The 21,167-nt window shown below is 38.2% G+C and overlaps 1 protein-coding gene across 5 annotated transcripts in view; it reads right to left on the reverse strand.

Moving 5' to 3' along the window:
• whrna (whirlin a) overlaps positions 1-21,167 on the reverse strand; it is a 157,900-nt gene that overhangs the window by 15,745 nt on the left and 120,988 nt on the right. For 2 of the 5 annotated variants that reach the window (XM_077497295.1, XM_077497297.1), the window contains exons 6-12: positions 19,809-20,021; positions 17,205-17,426; positions 16,922-16,954; positions 12,407-12,481; positions 9,943-10,519; positions 7,865-8,022; positions 5,457-5,579 (exon numbers count right to left, since the gene is read on the reverse strand). In XM_077497295.1, coding sequence (XP_077353421.1) covers positions 5,457-5,579; positions 7,865-8,022; positions 9,943-10,519; positions 12,407-12,481; positions 16,922-16,954; positions 17,205-17,426; positions 19,809-20,021 — 1,401 coding nt within the window. The remainder of the gene's footprint in view (positions 1-5,456; positions 5,580-7,864; positions 8,023-9,942; positions 10,520-12,406; positions 12,482-16,921; positions 16,955-17,204; positions 17,427-19,808; positions 20,022-21,167) is intronic. The other 3 variants (XM_077497296.1, XM_077497298.1, XM_077497299.1) reach the window with 3 other exon arrangements.

Below are 21,167 nucleotides of genomic sequence, written 5' to 3' on the forward strand. Positions count from 1 at the left end.
TGTTCCTATATGGCGCTAACATAACCCAGGGGTGTCAACACTGACACGTGTGATACTCGCATTTCTCTCCATTCTCACTGTTATTTCTCACGCTAAGAAAAAGTATCTGTAACCAGGATGAAACTCAAATTTACAATGAATGTATTTAATTTGATAAGTGTAACTTTTGTGTCAAGCGGTCATGTGACAGCGCACTAATCCGGTTGTGAAATGCGGAAGCGGCTGGCAGGGGACACGCAGCGACACTGTACTGGTGAAATACTTTCATGGGTATGTTGTTGTTTTGCTTAAAATACCAAATGATTTAAAACTGGATGCAACTAATGTCGAACTGTAGGGGCCGAATGCTGTTACTGCAGAGCGAGTGAAACGGAGCAAAGTACAGTGTGATTAAATTACGGAGTTGCTGAGTTGTTTACATCGTTTTCCCCCAATTGTTTGATTGGTTTAGCTTACCCAACTTCATTATTTTTCCATGTACAATTAATATCTTTAAAAACACATTTCTCCACTTGCTGTTGACTGAAGATGACATCGTGGCTGACCTGTTTTCTGAGTTTGGCCATGTCGGGTTTGTATTAGCTCTGATTGGTCGTTACCTGAGGCCTGAGCGACTGTGGATTTTGCATCTTATTTCATATTCCACAAACGCAATATTTATCAGAATGCCGTGTTTAGATTAGGGGGCTGCACATAACTTATTACTTCGCCTCGTTTTGCACAAGGGGACGCATTGCGATTATCAAGTGCATGTTAACGCTCCAACACGCTTGTAGGTTAACATAGTTTTACAATTTCATGGCCATTTACAATGTTACATATTTTACATTAAAAAAAGGTGTATTGAAGCTGACAATGTGACCGTGAAACAGAATTTATTTGATCAAAATAAATCCACCCATCCACTTTGGATAGAACGTGTCCAATTTAGACTTGCGTACGAGCTGCAGCCTATCTCATCTGACTTTGAACGAGAGGCAGGGTACACCCTGGGCTGGTTGCTAATATATACAACAACTGCTCATACTCACTTTCACACCTATAGACAGTTAGGAGTCCAAACGTGCATGAGGATAGTATGAAACCTTCAGATTTGAACCCAGACATCCAAAAATAGTTGATTTTCTGTACAAGTTGGAAGTTGATCAGAGCCCTGAGAGATATTGTGTTGTGACTGTTTTTAAAAAAACAACAAAAAGAAGATATTTAGGAGATTGCAATATGCCAGATCACCTCTGGGTGCCAGTAAACCCCCCACAATGTGCATAGTAACCCTCCCAGCATGGTAGGTTTGAAGTGTCAACCATGAGCAAGCCAAATCTAACAACATAGCAAAAGCCCACGTTTGGCTTGACATTGATTTCAGCTGTGCCGGTCAAATCTTGCTACTGCTTGACCTTATTACATGTCACTCGGATGGCTTCCACATCGAGAACGCTTTATCATCACAGTGTGGTTATTATCTTTTTATTTCGAGTCTGCACTTGCAACAATTACTCGATGCTGGTAGAGCAGTCGGTCATCGTGATGGGAAGTCAGCAGTGATAACGGGTGCTTCACAACCGGTGATTTGGAAAGATAACGGCCGGCATTCAGTAAAGCATCTTCTAGCCAGGGAGAAACAGAATGCACAAGCCAAAGGTGCGCTATATCAACTTGACTGCGTTATACAATGGGGACAGAATAATATAGTGTAGTGGCGGGGATGTGATGCCATCATCTGTCCCTCCAATGGAACCGATGCCCCTCGGACAGCCAGAAAGAAAATGAATGTTTTTCTTCCCCCTCTCCTGTTGCCTTTCTCAAAGCCAGTTTATCATGCTGATGCTCGGTCCTGACTGGGGGCAGCAATGAGGTTGGGTGCCTTGCTCAAGGCCCTAATAACACCAATCTTACCTTTCCCCAGGTGAGAGTTTTCAAAGCTCACTTTTCCGAGTGTGACCTCAAGGCTGCTGTGTTATTAATGGCTTCAAATAACAATGAAGCGCTACACTGTTATTGTTCAGGGATGTAACTGCAGTTGTGACATCGATAATGTTGGCTTGGAAGTTGGTTGTTAAATTGAAATGGAAAATTCTCTTTCCAAGTTACTTTTCGGTATTTAAGATTGTAATTGAGCACAGATGCACAGTAAATTCTGTAGATTAAATTTGACTCTATTTAGAGTGGGACCAAATACACTCAGTTTTAGACTAGGCTAATATTTACACTTGGAAAAGAATAAAATAAAGAATGGAAACAAAAGTCACTCAAGGGTTGAGGAACGAACTCACGACCTTCAACTGTCACACTACCTCCTGAGCTATGCCCCTCTTAGTGTTTGATTATCTCCAAGAGGAGACCAAAAACATCGTTTTTCTTGGCATTAGGAAGATTCCAGCTGACACGAGTTACAGAACAAACAGCAGGAGCTGCATGGCTGAGCGAGTAGATCGGCTGTCTCCCAAATTGAAGATCATGAGTTTGTCCCTAAACCCTTGAGTGACTAATGTTATTTTTTTTAATTCTCTATTTTACTCTCGTCCAAGTATAAATATTAATCTAAAACTGAGTCTATTAGGTCCCACTATAAATAGAGTCAAATTTACTCGACACAATTTATTGTGTAAGCAAACGGACCAGCGTCTCAATAAATAAAAAAATAAGAGTGAGAGAAAGTTTTAGAGGAGCTGGAAAAACAATCCTATGCATTGATGATGCAAATACTCAATTTCAACACAACTGCAAAGCAATCAGAAGCAAAAATAGACCATTGTTAAACAAAAAACGTATGGCACAATAATGAAAGAAAACAACATGTCTGGAGTTTTCTTTTGTTTGGTATTTTTCTAGACTTATTACAGGTACAAGGATGCGTTTGTGCCGTTGTGGGAGGGAACACAGCCAACTCCCGGCCAATCGAAACTGCTCTCCTCATTCCCGGTTCTTGACTCGCTGGGGTCTGTGTATGATATTGGGAAGTGCAAAGTGTGTAGATACAAGTAAACTGCAAGATTTAGACTTGTGGGTGATGTAGCAGTGCATATGATGTGGGCAATTGGAGATCAACTTGCACCCCCTTGCATCTGTGTGTGTGAGTCCAGCCATGCCCGTAAGTTGTGCCGCACTGTCGGTGGTGTAAAATAATGTAATGAGGATGATAAAAAATAGTTTAATACATTTTTTTTCCAAGCATTCAGAAGGATTGCCTCACGCTGTTGTCATATTTATGATTGAAACACGATATCCACCAGACACATTCGTTGAGCGCCAAGTCTGTTTGCCTGTGCCTCGATCAAATCCACCAAAATTGCGTGACAAAAACTGCACCACAAGTTAGATCTGATTTTTCATCTAATCTATCTTTCCTGACCAAATTGTTAGATCCCCCAGAACGCCGAATGAGGCGTAGTGTCTACCAATTTCATAAACACGCTAAACAAGACTTGCCCCGGCTCAAACATGACAATGCGCCTGTTTTTTCACCGAGCGCACATTCCTGTCTACAAAAACAGAGGCCATCGGCTCAGATCCTACTCCTGCTATTGCCGTCACACTTCCTCAGTTTTGCCTTTTTCTGTACATTGCCAGATTTTGAAAGTGCTGATTTGCAACGCTTTCAACCAGACTGTTGCAATCAGTATCCCTTTTCATTTCAATCACCAGCTCACTAGGAAGAAGACATAGAGAGAGCATTGAAAGAGTTGGGCACTACTGCCTGCGACTGTTCTGATCTTGAAAGTGTAACTGTGGTGAGTAAATGTTCGTTTTATAGTCAGTGAGTGAATGCAAGGCTTTGTTGTCAATGGCAAGAAGTTCTGCGCTGACCAAAGGCGCAGTTAATAGCTTTCTATAGCAGTGCCCAACAAAACATTTCCAATATGTATGAGTGAAATGGAATTTTTTGATACAAAGTTTAACTGACGTCAGAAAGATGAAAACATTCTGCTTGGAGTTTCCATCTTAGCCTTATTACAGATTGCTTTATGTCATGGAATTTCAGCTCCTCCTTATTAGCCACTTAAAATTTGTTTGACATTTGTTGCGGCTCCTTTCCATTTGCGTGTTTTGTTCATTGATTTAATTCGTTTTATACGCTGAAAAAAATTAACCTATAGAATTTACCCAATAAATGTAGGGTAACAATTTGCAGCCACTTTAATTGTGTACAGTGTTCCCTCGTTTTCCGCTGGGGTTAGGTTCCAAAAAATACCCGCAATAAATGAAATCCGCGAAGTAGTTAGCTTTATGTTTTACAATTCTTATAAATGTTTTAAGGCTCTAAAATCCCCTACCACACAATTTAGACACTTTTCTCATTGAGGCATTTACATGTTCTCACATTTCTCTCTTGTTCAAACATTGACAATGTTCAAACCTTCATAAATTTTATAAAATGGGTATATTACTGTAAAAAAATATGCAAAATTGCACTTTAAAAAATCCGCGATATAGCGAGACCGCGAAAAATGAACCGCGTTATAGCGAGGGAAGACTGTAAATATAAATTATACAGTGTGGTTAAATATTATATTAATTCAATAATTCTGAAATACTTAAATATGCTGTGCACAGTTTACCAAACATTCCACATTACATTCTACAACCAATTACTAATCATAATTAGGTAAAATATACTCACAATTTCTTCATACTTCTCAAAATTACTGTTGAACGTAACGTGAACGACAAAAAATGATCACATTAAATAAAGGACAATTAAATTATTTCCTCAAACTAGTTCAGCGTCTTCATGAGTGAGAAACCCTACATAGGTGAATTAAGTACATGCATAAATTAAAATAAATATTAACATTCTTAGTTAATCAGTACGTATTAAAAACCTACATACTAAAGTATTTCACATACGTACGCATTTAAAGCGCTTATGTACATAACGTAATGCGCTCACTTATCTGACCTTATGTTATAGGAAGAAGCTCTTTTCCTATCAATAGGCGTTTTTCCACCAACAAGCCCAGGAACTTTGAGTTCTGGGTAAAGGGAGTTCTTGGTTGTAAAAGTTCAGCAGGGAATTTAGAATTGTGTTTCCACAGCGTCTTTGAGTTCTCGGTAATTAATTCAAATGAATTTGATTGAGCCCAGCTGATGTAAAAACAACTCCCCCAAATTTGACCAATCAGCTGTGGCCATTGCAGCCCGCCCCCTCAAAGTTCCTGCCTGGCTCAGCGAGACCCTGCTGCTGAGATAGTACTTGGATGTCCCCTGGGGAATTTAATTACCCTGGAAATTGTTGTTGGTGGAAAAACACCCAAACTGAATTTTACCAAGGTAAACTGAAAAGTTCTTCAAAAGTTCCGGCGGTGGAAAAACGGCTATTGCTAAGTGTCATACATGGCTGAGAAGTCATTGTATGTGAGACCAATTACTGTCATGGTGTCCTAAAATAAAATGTCAAACATATCATGCTAATAACAGGTGTTATTTGAAGTATCAGAGGCATGATTGTGACTCACCTGTATGGTGACAATTCGTGGCAATGGCTGTCGAGTGTTGGCTCCTCCCTCAATTGCGATGCCCAAAGTACTTGCACTCTTTGCCACCCTCACTAGTGTGGAGGTGGGCTCCAACAGTCCTGGCTAAATTCAGGCAGAGGGGATATTTATTAGAAATTTGCAGTAAATGATGTTGCAAATATGTTTTCATGCCTCTGGGAGGTTTGCATTTTATAAAGTAGACAAAAGATAAATAAACTGTTTGTTGTTTTGTTGCTGCTAATTTGCTCAACAATAGAAAAACTTCACAAATACACATTTACATTTGTGTTGTAATATGTGATTCTCTCAAGCATTGGTCACATATCTTTTTTTGTTAGTGAGCATTTTCGCTTTGCAGGTAATCCATCCAACCTCACAGGTGTGGCATATCAAGATGCTGATTAGACAGCATAATTAATGCAGAGTTGTGCCTTAGGCTGCACACAATGAAAAGGCCACTGTAAAATGTTTCGTTTTATCACATAGCATCATGCCGCAGAGGTTGTTTGGAAGTGTTGGAGTCTGCAATTGGTATGCAGGACCAGTCCTATTGTATTTATTTATTTATTTAATTATTATTGTTATTATTATTATTATTATTATTATTATTATTATTATTATTATTTATTTATTTATTTATTTATTTATTTTATCAAAATGGGGCACTCACTGATCCCATGTCACCCATTAAGCATTTTCAGGGGGGATGCTCCAGATTGGCGTATACAACATCATGCAACCGCACAATCATAAAAAAGGAGGCGGAGCATCATTCCACAGGTAACAATCAACAACTTGATGTGAACGTGATGTGTGTGGAAAATGGCTGTTGCACCAAATAGTGACTGGTTTTATGACTACCATGGATTTTTAGAGTGGCCTTTAATTTGGGCGGCCAAGGCACACCTGTGCAATAACCATGCTGTCTAATCAGCATCTTGATATGCCACACCTGTGAGGTGGATGGATTATCTGCAAAGGTGTGAAAGAATGGAAACAGTCTTAGATCTGAAAAGAAGTGACTTTCTGCTTTTCCAGGGTCACCACAGTTAGTTAGTGGAGCAAAACCAAAGTTTCTAATGTTGTTTAGGTAACAATAAGCAAACTTCTCTTGTATGATCAAAGGTTAAGTAATTATATTTTAATTGAATTCATGTTTTTCATTTAATATACTGAATATCTATTGACAATTCCTAGCTTAGGTCACAAATCAAAATGGGAGTCTTTTGCTGCATTCAAGGAGGGTTTGAAGTCAGATTCATCTCATTAGAATGGTTTGATGCAAATATAAACACGGATGTCTGATTCCGGTAAATTCTTTGTTGTTCCGGTGAAGATTCCAAATCACGTTGTGTCACGTGAGCACATGCCTTTTATTTACATTTGCCTCGAATGTTTTGAGGTCGGAACTTGGCACAATTCGAGTGGGATAAATCTGATTTCCCACTTTCCCCGAATGCATCATTCATTCTTGGTGAAAGGACACTCCACTCATTGAAAAGCATTGGCCTTTGCGAGGATTATATTTGACCCCAAAATGGCTTATAAGCAACCTATGATGTAAGAAAATCTTCATGGCAAATACCCCCCCAACACACACACTTCTCTTTATTGTAATTTTGAAATAGCCTCCTTTGTCACTTCCTAATAACTATCCTATTAACAAAAAAAAGCTTCACCATTTCTGACATTGCATAAGTAGTCTCTTTTTACGACACTACAGTGGTGAATGAAATAATAGATGGAACATTTGAGTGAATAAATAAAATGAATGTGAAATTTCAAAACCAAAGTAAACAGAGGGAGGATGTTCCACATGGACTTCTGCATTTATGAGAACCAAGAGTGACAAATTATTCCCTTAGTAACTCTCTGAATCTAATTGGAACATTAAACCTTAAATAGCCTCACAAACCACTCGTGAAAAGTTTACGTTTGAGTCTGGAGGAGGCTAAATTATTTGATTACTATGCAGAAGTTGTCGCTCGACACAAATCAATTAATTGAATGAAGCAGATTTAACATTTGAAGTTACATGATGTGTATAAATATTGACGTTCATTTTCACAACGGTGGACTGTGAGCAACAAAAGCCCTTTGGTTGTTCTTAAAATAGCACCGCGTGAGAGCTACAGAAGCCCAGAGCTTCCATCCATTACGTTACATGCACATCAATGAGGCGAGGGTGGCGGAGGATCCTCGGTCAAACATAACGGGGCTGTTATTTTTGGGCTCAAACTTCGTTTCGAATCAGCTCATTTGGTCCTCACAAAGGCAGAGATCAAGCAGCAGACACGGTTCTTGAATCAAATTATGCATTCCCCGCAACTATTAATATGCTCATTCATTCATGTCGGGCCCACGGCTGTTTGGAAGTACACCCTCACCGGTTTGGTGGGGTTGTCCCCCCCGCCCCCCTGGCTTTCTTGAGGGTGTCGTGTGCATGAGGGATGGGAGCTGTTGATGTGTCCTGACTCAGCTATGTCCACACCGCTGTCCTCACTGAGAGTCTGGCCACTGTCTGACAGCTGAGACAGGGCGCCACCTGAGGGGGGAGGCAGGCACACGTGATATCAGCATTTTCATTCTCTCGGGACTCGACCGCTGCGTTTGTCTTCCATTGCAAGGCTTCGATTTCAAAATGTTTTACCTTCACAGCACTCTTTTCATAGAATATCATTTTGTTCTTTTAGAATTGCGATATTGAACGTTCTTGTTTCTCCATCTGTCTATCATTCAATCAAGTAATCGACTAATCGGATTCATTTAAATTTTGCATTAATGTATTAAAAACATTTTCCCCTTATTACTGTTTATTAACCAGTGACTGGTGTTTATTTTAGGGATGTAATGATATCCAAACGTCACAATACGATATTATCATGATATGAAGCTCACGATACGATAATTATCACAATGTTGTGGGGAGGTTGGCGATATTTAACAATTGTAAAAAACAACAACAAAAGAGCTCATACAAAAAAAGCACAATATTTTGCTTTTGTACATAACAATGCATATAAACCACCTACAATCTATAATCACAATATGAAGCGCTTGCTTGTTAATGCACGCACACGGAGTTCCTCCACATATTGACTCGGTTCACAGACATATTACGTTCCCCTTTCATCTGATCATTAGCGTAGATCAGTGGTCTCTAAACTACGGCCCGGGGGCCATTTGCGGCCCGCCGTCCATTTTTTAGTGGCCCGCGACATATGCTAAAAATGGCATTTGACTCAGTTCAAATAAAATAAAAACAAAAATGTTTTGAGATGGTCAATGTAAGAAGGGAGGGTGTCGAAAAACACAGGTGCTATTAAAGTTTATTTTAGTTAACTAAAACTAACGAAAAAACTGAATTCAAAACTACAATTTCGTTAACGAAATAAAATAAAAACGAAGATGCTTTTTAAAAAAAGAAAACTAACTGAAACTATATTTTATGTTTACAAAACTAACTAAAATAAGACTAACTATAATTACAGCAAACATGTCCTTCGTTTTAGTTTTTGGGAATTAAATTAATGCATGAGCCTTTGGGGATGATTTTAAATGTGATTTTTAATAGAGTTTTTTTTTTTTTTTTTTTTTTTTTTTTTTTAATATAAAACGGAATAATGATGTTGCGCCCATGGTGTTTTTTAAATATTGAACACAAATAATACACATTAATAAAATAAAAAAATAAATAAATAAACTAAAAACTAATACTGAAACTAACTAAACTAAAACTAAGCATTTATTAAAGAAATAAAACTAATGAAATACTAACAGAACCACCATGAAAACTAATTAAAACTAAGTTTAAAAAAACAAAACTCAAAACAAAATAAAAACTAAAATGAAAAATTCCAAAACTATAATAACCCGAATGCCATATTACAAATAAATTGGTTTATATACTGTAGAATTTTTCTAAATATTCAAAAGCACAAATAAATTATTTGTACAATTTTTAGGACTAAACACAATTTCTCTTCATAACATTATGCGGCCCTTGCGTCCTTCTGATTTTCTGTATGTGGCCCTCAAATGAAAAAGTTTGGACACACCTGGTTTAAAGACTATTTTTTGTAAATGACTAATATTCAATACTTTCACTTTTCACTTGAAAAAGTTTGGACACCCCTGGCATAGATTTTAAACATAGAAGGCCAAAACATCCCTAATGAAAATTAAATTGCACTACAAAAATAGCCACCAGAGGGTGCTAGAAATGCACAAATGGAAATCAACCCCACTTTTTTTGTGTTCCGACAGATATGTTCCCTTTAAATATTGTGCACATGACGACGACGATATTGTGGCAGTTTTAATATCATGATATCACGATATTGCCCTTATCGTTACATCCCTATTCCTAATATTGTTCTTTTCGCATTGAATTTAGTTCATTTAATGTATTGTATATTCAAAACTTGCATAATGCACAGTATTTACTATGCCCAACTTTCCTCACCTCTAGCTTGGGGCAGCGGCCGCACCTCATTGACGTCGGGCTCTGCGTTGGGCCTGTGAACCTCCACTGTAACAAACTGTTGCTTACAGCCCGGAGACGAGGCTTTGGACATTGTGGCTGGCTTAAGGGGAAGAGAGGGAGGAGGGGGAGGAGGCGCGGGCAGCGGGGGTGGAGGTGGTGGTGAAGGGGACGCGTCGGCCAGTTTGGCAACCCCGCTTGGGGATTGGACGCGTGGGAAAGGGCCAATCTGTTGGGCAACCAGGGATAAATGAGTGGGTGTTTTCGGTTCTCTCTTGGAAGGTGCCAAGAGTTCTTTCTTTGGGATGGCCGTATAATCCCGGGACGGCAACATGGGAGGTTCTTGTTTGTGACGTAGGGAAGGTGAGGAATGGGTGCGAGCTGGTTTTTTGTTGTGGTTTGGGTGGGTGGAGGCTGTGAAGTGCAAGCCCGAGTGTGTGGATTCGGACGAGGGGCATTTGACGAGCTGGTCTCTTCTACTCTTGCGCCTCTGCACCCCTGATGGGGGTGGAGGCTTGAAGGAGGGGGGGGAGTCAGCTGTGGTGGACTGTACGTCATCCTGAAGTGAGAGGATATTTTGGATCATGATAAATTAGCCATGTGGAAAGGACATGATGCATCGTAAGAAATCAAAATGGGTCGTTGCATGCCAAATCACCCCCCAAAAATCTGAATATTTTAACCAAGTAGATTTGACTTTATTATGGTGTACTTGTTGGTTGTGATGACAAAACACCTCAAATTTGAGATCAATGAGTGCAAGGGTTTGTGAGCTATAGCATGACGAATTTTGACATTTTAGGCAAAAAGGGGCGTGTTTCCTTTACATCTTCAACCCTTCATCTTAGGAAATACTGGGTCAACCTTCACAAAACAGGTATTGTAGGAAATGGTATTCGACAAAGAAGATTGGTTCATATTTTAGTAACGTTTTGACCTTTTGTTTTAGCTGACCTTAAAAATGAACTTGTGGATCAGGTAACCTTAACACATTTTTTCATGAAATATAATCTCTCGTTGTCTAAAACAAAAAGGTTAAGAGAGTTTTTAAGCAGAAATATGAGTCAAATTATCCATAACCTCATACTTTCAATGAATATTCAACTTCCAATGACCATTAATGAATGAGTATGCATCTTCTAAATGATGGCAAATCTTGAATTCCTTTTCGAACAATACCCATTTAGAGACGATAGCAGTAGTTCAAAAGGAAGGCAGCCATGTTACTTTTTGCCAAAAATGTCAAAATTCGTCGGGCCATAGCGCCCAAACCTCTGCTCCAATTGACCTAACATTTGAGATGAACTCATTTGCTCCTAAAAACGTATAAATGCGTTTTATTTTAAACATTTTAGGTGTCCCAAAGATGTATTTATACTTTTTTTTTTTTTTATGCTAGAGCATACATACGGCTTTGATGCAGCCTCTCTACTGCAGAGAACGGTTGAGGCAATGGTGGTTATTACAAAAATGGCCAGCAGGTGGCAGCAGAGTTTAAGAGATCAACCAGGGCCATGTTAAAACAAGCTGATTTCCCCACAATTCAAAACAGATTTGTGAGTAATGATGAAACTTAGCTATCTTTTAATGCTAATTGCTGCAAAACGGAAACAGATATAAATATACTTTTTGTTTCCTGATGAAAGAAGAGACTCTAATCTGTCTTTTGGTAGGTTCCATATTTTTATTTATTTATTTATTTTTTTCAATAGAACACAATATTCTGTGGGCCTTGCAAAATCAGTCAAAAACAGGGGTTGCGTCAGTGAAAATGGCTGTGAGTGAATGAGTTAAGTGTTGCGCCATCACTATCAACAAGTACACCAAGTTTCATAAATATAAAATCATAAAATCTGCTTGGCTCAACCCACCTGGTGATTTGGCATGGAATGACCCATTTAACCAGTGGCTGTATTTGTACTGAGAGGAATCTGTAACTTCCACCTATTCAAGTACTCACACCAAGTTGAAAATGTCGGTACAGTAGCTGACACTTTGCATTTTATACTTAAGTGGAATGAACAACAATGAGACATGAATGGCCAGTAATGCATGAAGTAAGAAACAAAGTAAGTATAAAAGAAACATTAATTAAGAAAAGAAAACAAAGTATGATTTGAGAAGTAGGCAGCTGAGAATAATGGATGCCTAAAAGCTTTCTTCTTGACTTGTTTTTCATCCCCCTGCTGAGATGGAAAGGTAGGCAGGGGAGTTGAATATTGTGATTGGCCTTTGCTCACTATTTGCTATTCAATAAAAACAAAAGGGGGGGAAATCATCTTTAACCTTTGGTGCAAAAGCTTGTTCCACTCCAACAAAACAAACCAGTCAGATTTCTCCACTAGCCTCATCCATTTCTACCTTTCTTCAACCCCTCTTCCCTTGTACCATGTTCATGTTTTTCGGGCCAAACGCGTGTTTGTGTGTACCAGACTTCAGAGCTCACCAGAGAGATGTCAGCTAGCAGTGTGTTCAGACTGTCCATGTGATCCTGCTGATTAGAATCCACCACGCTGTCGTTCTGAAAGATGCAGGAGACAAATATATGAGGGGGAAGAGGAAATGCAGAAGTGAGTCAGAAAAGGGTCAAATGTGAGAAGAGGGGAATGCTGCGCAAACAGCCTGTGAGCAGATGTTACAAAGGTGTGCATTTATCCCAAAACAAACGGAAATTTGGATTTTACGGAAAGTGTTAAGGTTGATTAAAAGGCATGCTTACATTTACGCGCACACACATTGATCTGTGCCAAGCAGCTGGTCTTGATATCGCACACCAACTTACATGTGAAGAAGACATTTGCAGATTCTCCAAGCAAATTAACTCATTTGCTCCCAAAAACGTGTAAATACGTTTTTTTTTTTTTTTTAAGTGTCCCAAAGACACTTTTTTTTTTTTTTTTTTCTTTTTTTATGCTCGAGCAGAAATGGTAGTTAGTACACAAACGGCCAGCAGGTCGCAGCAGAGCAAAGGAGATCAACCAGGGCCATGTAGAAAAAAAGCTCAATTACTCACAATTTTAAATAATTTGTGAAAACTGATGAAACTTAGCTCTCTTCTAATGCTAATTGCTCCAAAACAGATAGAAACATACTTTTTTTTTCCTGATGAAAGAAGAGACTTTAATCTTTCTTTTGATGTGTTCCATGCTTTTATAGCAATTGAACACAATTTTCTGTGGGCCTTGCAAAATCAGTCAAAATTCAGTAAAACAGCCGGGAGCGAATGGGACTATTTCTGTAAAAATGGCTGGGAGTGAATGAGTTAAAGACGAGCTGAGTTCAGACAAATGCTGCCCTTCATTTAACTCCACCAAACCAAAACGAAGCCCCATCAATTCTGCTTAATGACTCGTCATTGCTACGATGGGAGCACTTACACGCAGTTCCATTTCGAAGATCCGAAAAGGACCATAGCTTTTGAAGACGCAGTATGTATGCGACTTTAAAATGTCATAATAGACATTTTCAGGACATATTCCAGTGTTGTAAAATGGATTATCGGCACTTCCCTTCACCTGCTGTGCTAAACTGCTCGCAGGTTTAGAAGAAGAGAAAAAAAAAAAAAAACACCTTCACTTGCATAGTGAATCACGAGTGTTTTGCAACAGTATGCTATGTAAACTGGATGCAGATATGGATTTCAACAAGTGGATGGTTTTCACTAAACCCCTTCAGTAGGTTTTATTTCTGGTGTGGCTTAACAACTTCTTTGGTAGAGGTCATAAAGTATACCAGCCTCTTCCACAGAGCTTTTTACTACTGCTACTTAACTCTCGAGTTACCAATGCCAACTACCGATACCGCTAGTACATTCGAGACATACAATTTCCCCCCAAAAAACAATGACATAACTTTAAAGAAATCCGTAAAATTGCATGAAAAGTATGGCATTTTTCTATGATCCTTTTTCCTTTTGCTCATAAAATACATATTTTGCATACAGTGTAACACACACAAAAAGAGATTTTCAATAAATTAGTGCTGTCAAAGTTAAAGCTTTAACTCTTGAGTAGTCTGGTTCTAAAACAGAACATAAATATTTTGGAGGCACGTGATTGTCAATGATTCGCTTGGCAAACCAACACCCGGGGAAAACAGCTGCCATTAACGACGGACGACAAAAGTCAGGAGAAAGAATGGCTTCCAAACAGATCAATATTTGGACTTTTGAGGAGGTGCAAACCTTTTTAAATTTAACAAACCAAGCACCAGGTAAACAATCCATCCACTTTCAATTGTTTTTGTCAGTGTGTGACGTGCACGGTCGCTGTAGCATGACATCACTGGCGAGGTGAGGAGGGGTAGTGTCAAGTAGAGATGCACTATTTTTTGGGTGTAGAGCCGATTTAGAACAGAACTGAGTAGATACAGTCGGTGGAAATAGGGCTTTATTGATACATGATATCGGTATTCACCCAACCCCAGTATTTTTGGAAAACGTCCTTTGAAACCTTCCTAGAACACAAAGGATGAATGTTTTCTACATTTACAAGAATTCTGTTTTAAGCAGTTATTATTGTTTTAAAATGTTCATTTAAGTTTGTTTTTATTTCGTTTTGAGTTTTCTTTTTTGAAATTTAGTTAGTTTTAATTAGTTTTTAAGGTGGTTCTGTTCTTATTTTAGTTATTTACAAAAATGCTTAGTTTTAGACTTAGACTTAGACTTGACTTGACTTTATTGATCCCTTTGGGATGGCTCCCTCTGGGAAATTTACATGTCCAGGAGCAATAAGAACAGATAATAAAATAATTCAATCAATCAATAAATAAGGTTATTACATCAGAGATTGAATTAATAATAATAATAAAAATAAAATGAAAAATAAAAATTCAATCAATCAATAAATAAGGTTATTAAACCAGAGATTGAATTAATAATAATAATAATAATAATAATTAATAATAATAAAAATAAAATAAAAAATAAGAATTCAATCAATCAATAAATAAGGTTATTACACCGGAGATTGAATTAAATAAATTAAAGTACAGTAAAGTGCCATATTTGTGAAGTGAAGTTTATTTTTTGTTTAAAAAATGTGTACTGTATTACTCGTGTGCAATATTTAATTAATTATAATTAATAAAATTACAATTTCTTACCTAGCGTTGCATTTCGGCTGAGTTAAATGAAAAAGCAGGCGAGTAGAGCCATTAGAGCCAAAAGTCGAGCACGCAAAACTGTCGCCTAGGAGCAACACCATCTGAAAAGTCCTTTTCTATTGGTCACTGCTAGATGATGTCACTTTTGCGTGACACACTTTCAAACATCCGTATTCCGGTTAATATCGAAATAATGCTTAAAATAACATTTAAAATCAACATAAAGGCTCATGTGTTAAAATAATTACCATAAAACAAAGGACATTTTCGCTTTAATGATAGTTTTATCAATCAATCAAACTATTGATGTAGCACCTTTCATACATTCAAATGCAACTCTAACCCCGGGTTTTCACCGGTTGCGGTTGCGGTGCGGTCCGGCGACGCAAGCAATTAGATTCCATTCATTCGAATGGTGCAGTTTACACCGCTTGCGGGTGCGTTGCGTGTCGACTGCGGAAGGCTTGCGTCCCGCGAGACACGTTGGGAAGTGGGCGGCGACGGAGCTGCCGGACCGCAGCTGTGCGGAGCCGGTGTGGATTGACAAAAAAATTGACCCGTCCGGAGCACGCAGTCAAGACGCACCGCACCGCAACCGCATCCGGTGAAAACCCGGGGTTAGTGCTGAACAGCTAAAACATCCATAATACAATCAAAAGAAAAAGCCCCCCCATACCCCCATGATCGTACCCAAAGACACACCCAAACCAAAACAGTCACACACAAACCACAACATGGCGGGGCACAGAAGAACCCTGTAAGGAAAGGCACCCAGGAGGAGTTCATCCACACTGAGAGGGATGACGGTCAACCACCACAGGGAGGAATGCCATCCCACAGACCGCCGGCCCACAGTGACCGCAGCCCGCTCCATGCAGACTGAAGCGAGCCACAGCTCCCCGGGGCCAAGGGGCCCCCGGGAAACCGCCCGCCCGCAGGAGACCATCCCTCCCTTCCAGTATGGAGGCTCCCCCATGAGGAAACACTGGAGCTAAAAACTTAATAACTACCAAATAAAAACATTTAAACACTAAAAGAAAACAGTTAAACACTAGAGAAAAAAAAATGTAATAAATATATAAATAAAAGGAAAAAACAAAGCTAAAATACAATATAAATTAAAATAGTTAAATAAATAAAAGTTTTAATTAATTTTGTAACTGTAAAATGTAGTTTCAGTTAGTTTTGATTTTTTTTTTTTTTAAAAAGCATTTTTGTTTTGATTTTATTTAATTAATGTTTTCTTGAATTTTAGTTTTAGTTATTTCATTAGTTTTCGTTAACTTAATAAAACCTTGGTTTTATGCAATTATTCTTTGGAGGTTTTTTTTTTTTTTTTTTTTTTTTTGGTCCACTCTATAAGGAAAAACAACCCAGAGATACTCAACCACAGCAGAAAAAAACATGACTGCAGAACTCTTCATTATACCCAGGGAGGTATTTTATTATTATTTTTTTGTGACCAAAATTGTATTGGATTATATTAGTAAAAAAAAGATGACAAGCAAAAACTAAACCCACATAATTGGTTTACAATACAAGTACATATTCTCCTGTGCTATTTGAGGACAGCATTAGGAATCAAGAGAGGCAGTTGGAGATAAAATGCACACAATTGCGACTTTAAAAATCCTTTTACTGGAGCTAAATGGGGAAAAAAAAGGTCAAATTGATGTTCAATTGAACCCCGTATTTGTCTGGGGGAAAATATAATGAACAAAGAGAGCCTGTTTTGAATGTTTCTTTTCTCATGTTATCTCGTCCACATCTGCCCACAGGGAATTGAACAAGCCCTTATCCCACCGTGTATCCAGCATGTGTGGGTTGGTGCTTCACCACTTTCAAAAGTTACTCCTACCTCCATCATATCTATCAGCCAGAGCAGCCTTTCCTACCAGGGGGAGTGGGAGATTAGAAGGTTATAGTAGTGGAGGAAAAACACGTCATTTCAAATACTGATTTAATATTTGCCATTTTAAAAGGAAAGTAGTGACACTTGGCAGTGCCAATTGCCAATTAAGAGATCTTTCCTAAAAACAAATCCCCCAGTCACCACACACATCATGAATAAACTACAACTCGTCATGTGCTTTGCAGAGTCATATCATTATTCGGCTGTTCTAGTCATCTGTAGCACTTACCCGGGCGGAGCTGAGAGTAGTGTTCGTCACGAAGCTGGCTGAAGACGAGGTCAGAGTGTCGGGGTATGACACCATGGACAGAGTGTCCGGCTGGAGTGCGGGAGCTCCTGCTGTGCCCTGTCTTGCTTTGAGAGCCTGAATTTCACGGCGCAACACCAGCCCATCGAAATGCTCCAGGTCCTGTGGGGTGACCAGGCCGCGCACTTCGGACAGTAAGGAGAACTGGGGGATGACGAAACGGGTGGGGGTCACTATACAGTCATTTGATGGAAACGTTCACATGCCACATAATCGAACACTTGCATGGAACTTAATTCAACCTTCGTTATCGTTTTGAACACGCGTCAAACTGTCAAAATTTCTATACTGCTTATCGCAGGGAGAGACCACCATTCACACGTTACTAAGTTAGCGGTACTTCCATTTACTTCTATTACATTTCCTTATCCATCAATAAAGAAAAAAGTGTTTAAAGCATCGGTGTCCAAACTACGGCCCGGGGGCCATTTGCGGCCCGCCGTCCATTTTTCAGTGGCCCGCGACATATGCTAAAAATGGCATTTGACTCAGTTCAAATAAAATAAACAAAACAAAAATGTTTGGAGATGGTCAAAGTAAGAAGAGAGGGTATCGAAAAACAGGTGCCATTAAAGGTTATTTTATTTAACTAAAACTAATGAACAAAACTAAAATTCTAAAACAATATTGTTACCGAAATAAAATAAAAACAAAAATTATTTTTAAAAAAGGAAAACTAACAAACTACATTTTATGTTTACAAAACTAACTAAAACTAACTTTAATTATAGCAAACATGTCCTTTGTTTTAGTCTTTGGTAATTAATTTAATGTATGAGCCTTTGGGGCTGATTTTAAATGTGATTTTTAGAAGATTTATTTTTTTATATTAACCAGAAAAAGGACGTTTGAAAGTGTGTCACACAGAAGTGACGTCATCTAGCAGCAGCCAATAGAAACGCACCAAAAGATGACGTCGCTCCCATGGTGTTTTTCAAATACTGCGCACAAGTAATGCACTTTTGTTTAAAAAAAATAACTAAACTAATACTGAAACTAACAAACTAAACTATAACTTAGCATTTTTTCAAGAACTAAACTAATAAAAACTAACAGAACCACCATGAAAACTAATAAAAGACCAAAATGAAAAATTCCCTAACTATAATAACCCTACTGCCATATTACAAATAAATTGGTTTATATATTGTAGCATTTTTCTAAATATGCAAAAGCACAAATAAATTATTTGTACAATTTTTAGGACTAAACACAATTTCTCTTAACATTATGTGGCCCTTGCGTCCTTCTGATTTTCTGTATGTGGCCCTCAAATGAAAAAGTTTGGACACCCCTGGTTTAAAGACTATTTTTGTAAATGACTAATATTCAATACTTTCACTTATTATTATTTTATGTTGGAAACAGTTGGACTTGGATTGAATACTGAGTATAGTTTAGATGTAGTGTTCCCACGATATAACACTGTTCACTTTTCGCAGCCTCACTGTTTTGCAATTTTTTTTAGTGCATTTTTACATGCATTTTTTTTTTTACAGTAATGTACCTATTTTATAAAAAAATATGAACGTTTGAACATTGAGAATGTTGAAACAAGAGAGAAATGTGAGAAAATGTAAATGCCTCGATGAGAAAAGTGCATAAACTGTGTAATGAGGAGTTTTAGAGCCTTAAAAAAATTATATTAAATGTAAAGCATAAAGCTAACTACGTCTCAGATTTCATTTATTACAGGTAATTCTTTAGAACCTAACCCCAACGGAAAACAAGGGAACACTGTTATTGTCATATTGGGAATATACAATATGCATAATTGAAACAGATGAACATGCAAATTCCACACAGGAAGGCCTGAGCAAAGATTTGAAGCTGGGAATCGAATACGAGTCAAGCATTCTAACCGCTAGTTCACCGTAATGCCCATATATTTCATATTGTCACATGAATCTGGTAACACTGATTCATATTTCATCTTTCAATTTACAGTCATTTCAGCTCCTGGCAGTCTTGCACTCATCCATTGTTCGGCATCAGTAATAATAGAAATGTAAACACTGATTATGATATGAATAATTTAATTTCTTAATTAAAATATACACATCCATGGTTAACATCGCTGTCAAGAATGTTGACAGTGAGCCATTGCACTTCCAATCTAAAGACAAGTACAGAAGCAGAGACGGAGTGATTGTGACTTTTTTGTTTGAGTAACACTAATTCCTCGGACATTTTTTTAGCATTTGGAAAAACACCGCAAATTGTAAAAAGTGGCAGGCGTGCAGCTCTAAATATAGTATAAAGCCTTGAAAAAAGCTTTCAGAACCTTACTTGGGGGGAAATTGCAACCACCATGCCTTTGTTTTCTTGCATATATTTATAATACTGAAAAAAAAGTAGTGGAAGGACAAACAAAATAGAACTAAGCATCAACAAATAACCCTGCAGAAATCTCCAGAGATTCATATAAAGAAAGACAAACAACAAACACATGTTCCTGCACAAGGACCCGCTATTCTTAGTCTTTTTTTTTTTTAATTCTAATATCTTTAGCTCCTTGTCTCTCACCTTTGCGTGTGTGTTGAGCAGCTCGAAAAGCGCCATGACCAGCTGCTCCACGCCAATGTGTCCGTCCCGGTACTCTTCCAAGTAGTAGCCCATAGTTTGCCGCTCCGACTCGGTCAGAAGGTGACGCGCTTGCTCTTCTAGCATGGCTCTGGACTGGTTCACCAGGCTCGACAAGGTCACCTGTGATCCGGCCACACCCTTGTAAAAACCAGACTGAAAAGATACAAAAAGTACTACATTAAAAGAGCCATTTTCCGCAGTAGAAAGTTAATAATTTGCCCATAATGAATTTGATAACTTCATTATTTTTCATATACAATTAATACCTTTAAAAACTAAATTTTCCACTTGGTGTCACCTGAAGATGACATCACCTGTGCTGATGGCAGGTAACGACTAGGGATGTAACGATATCCAAAGATCACAATACGATATTTTCACGATATGAAGGTCGCAATCCGATAATTATCTTGATATTGTGGGGGCTTTGGCAATATTTAAAATGATCACAATATTGTAAAAAAGAGAGCTCATACTAAAAAAAAAAGGAAAAAAAAAGAACAATATTGTGCTTTTGTACATAACAGCAATGCATATAAACCACCTACAATCTCTAATAACAATATTGAGGCACTGACTTGCTAATGCAAGCACGAATTGATCGCTTCACAAGCAAATTAGGTTCCCGTTTATCTGACAGTTAGCACAGATTTTAAACATAGAAGGCCAAAACATCCCTAATGAAAATTAAATTACACTAATAAACTAGCCACTAGAGGGTGCTGTAACTGCACAAATGGAAATCAACCTGACTTTTTTTAACAGATGTGTTCCTTTTAAATATTGTGAACATGACGACGATGATATTGTGGCAGTTTTAATATCACGGTATCACGATATTGCCCTTATGGTGACATCCCTAGGAACGACCAATCATGGCTCAGTTTGCTGACCAAACGCAGAAAACAGGTGAGCCGTGATTGGTTATTAGCTATCCGAATAATGCTGCCTGATATGAATAACAGCCATCGGAGTTAGCATCAACACGTTAGCCAAAATGACTCATCTGCTACCTGCTAACTTCGCTGCTAATAAACTAGCAGCAACGTACAGTTGTGCTTGAAAGGTTACATTCCCTTGGGGTATGTAAATGCGCTCCTAATTGTAAGCGCATTGTATGGTAAGAATATTGTGGCAATTGTTTTGACATTTTCAGAGGTTGAAGTTGACTTGAGTAGAGATGCGCATGTAAATTTTGGTGACGATTCATTGCATTTCTGTGTCATTAAGCTACATTTAGCTTTGGTACATTAACAGATGTGCTCATAAATTGACATATGACAAAGATATGTAAACTTT

Source organism: Festucalex cinctus, chromosome 15 (genome assembly GCF_051991245.1).
Source record: "Festucalex cinctus isolate MCC-2025b chromosome 15, RoL_Fcin_1.0, whole genome shotgun sequence".
Taxonomy (NCBI): domain Eukaryota; kingdom Metazoa; phylum Chordata; class Actinopteri; order Syngnathiformes; family Syngnathidae; genus Festucalex; species Festucalex cinctus.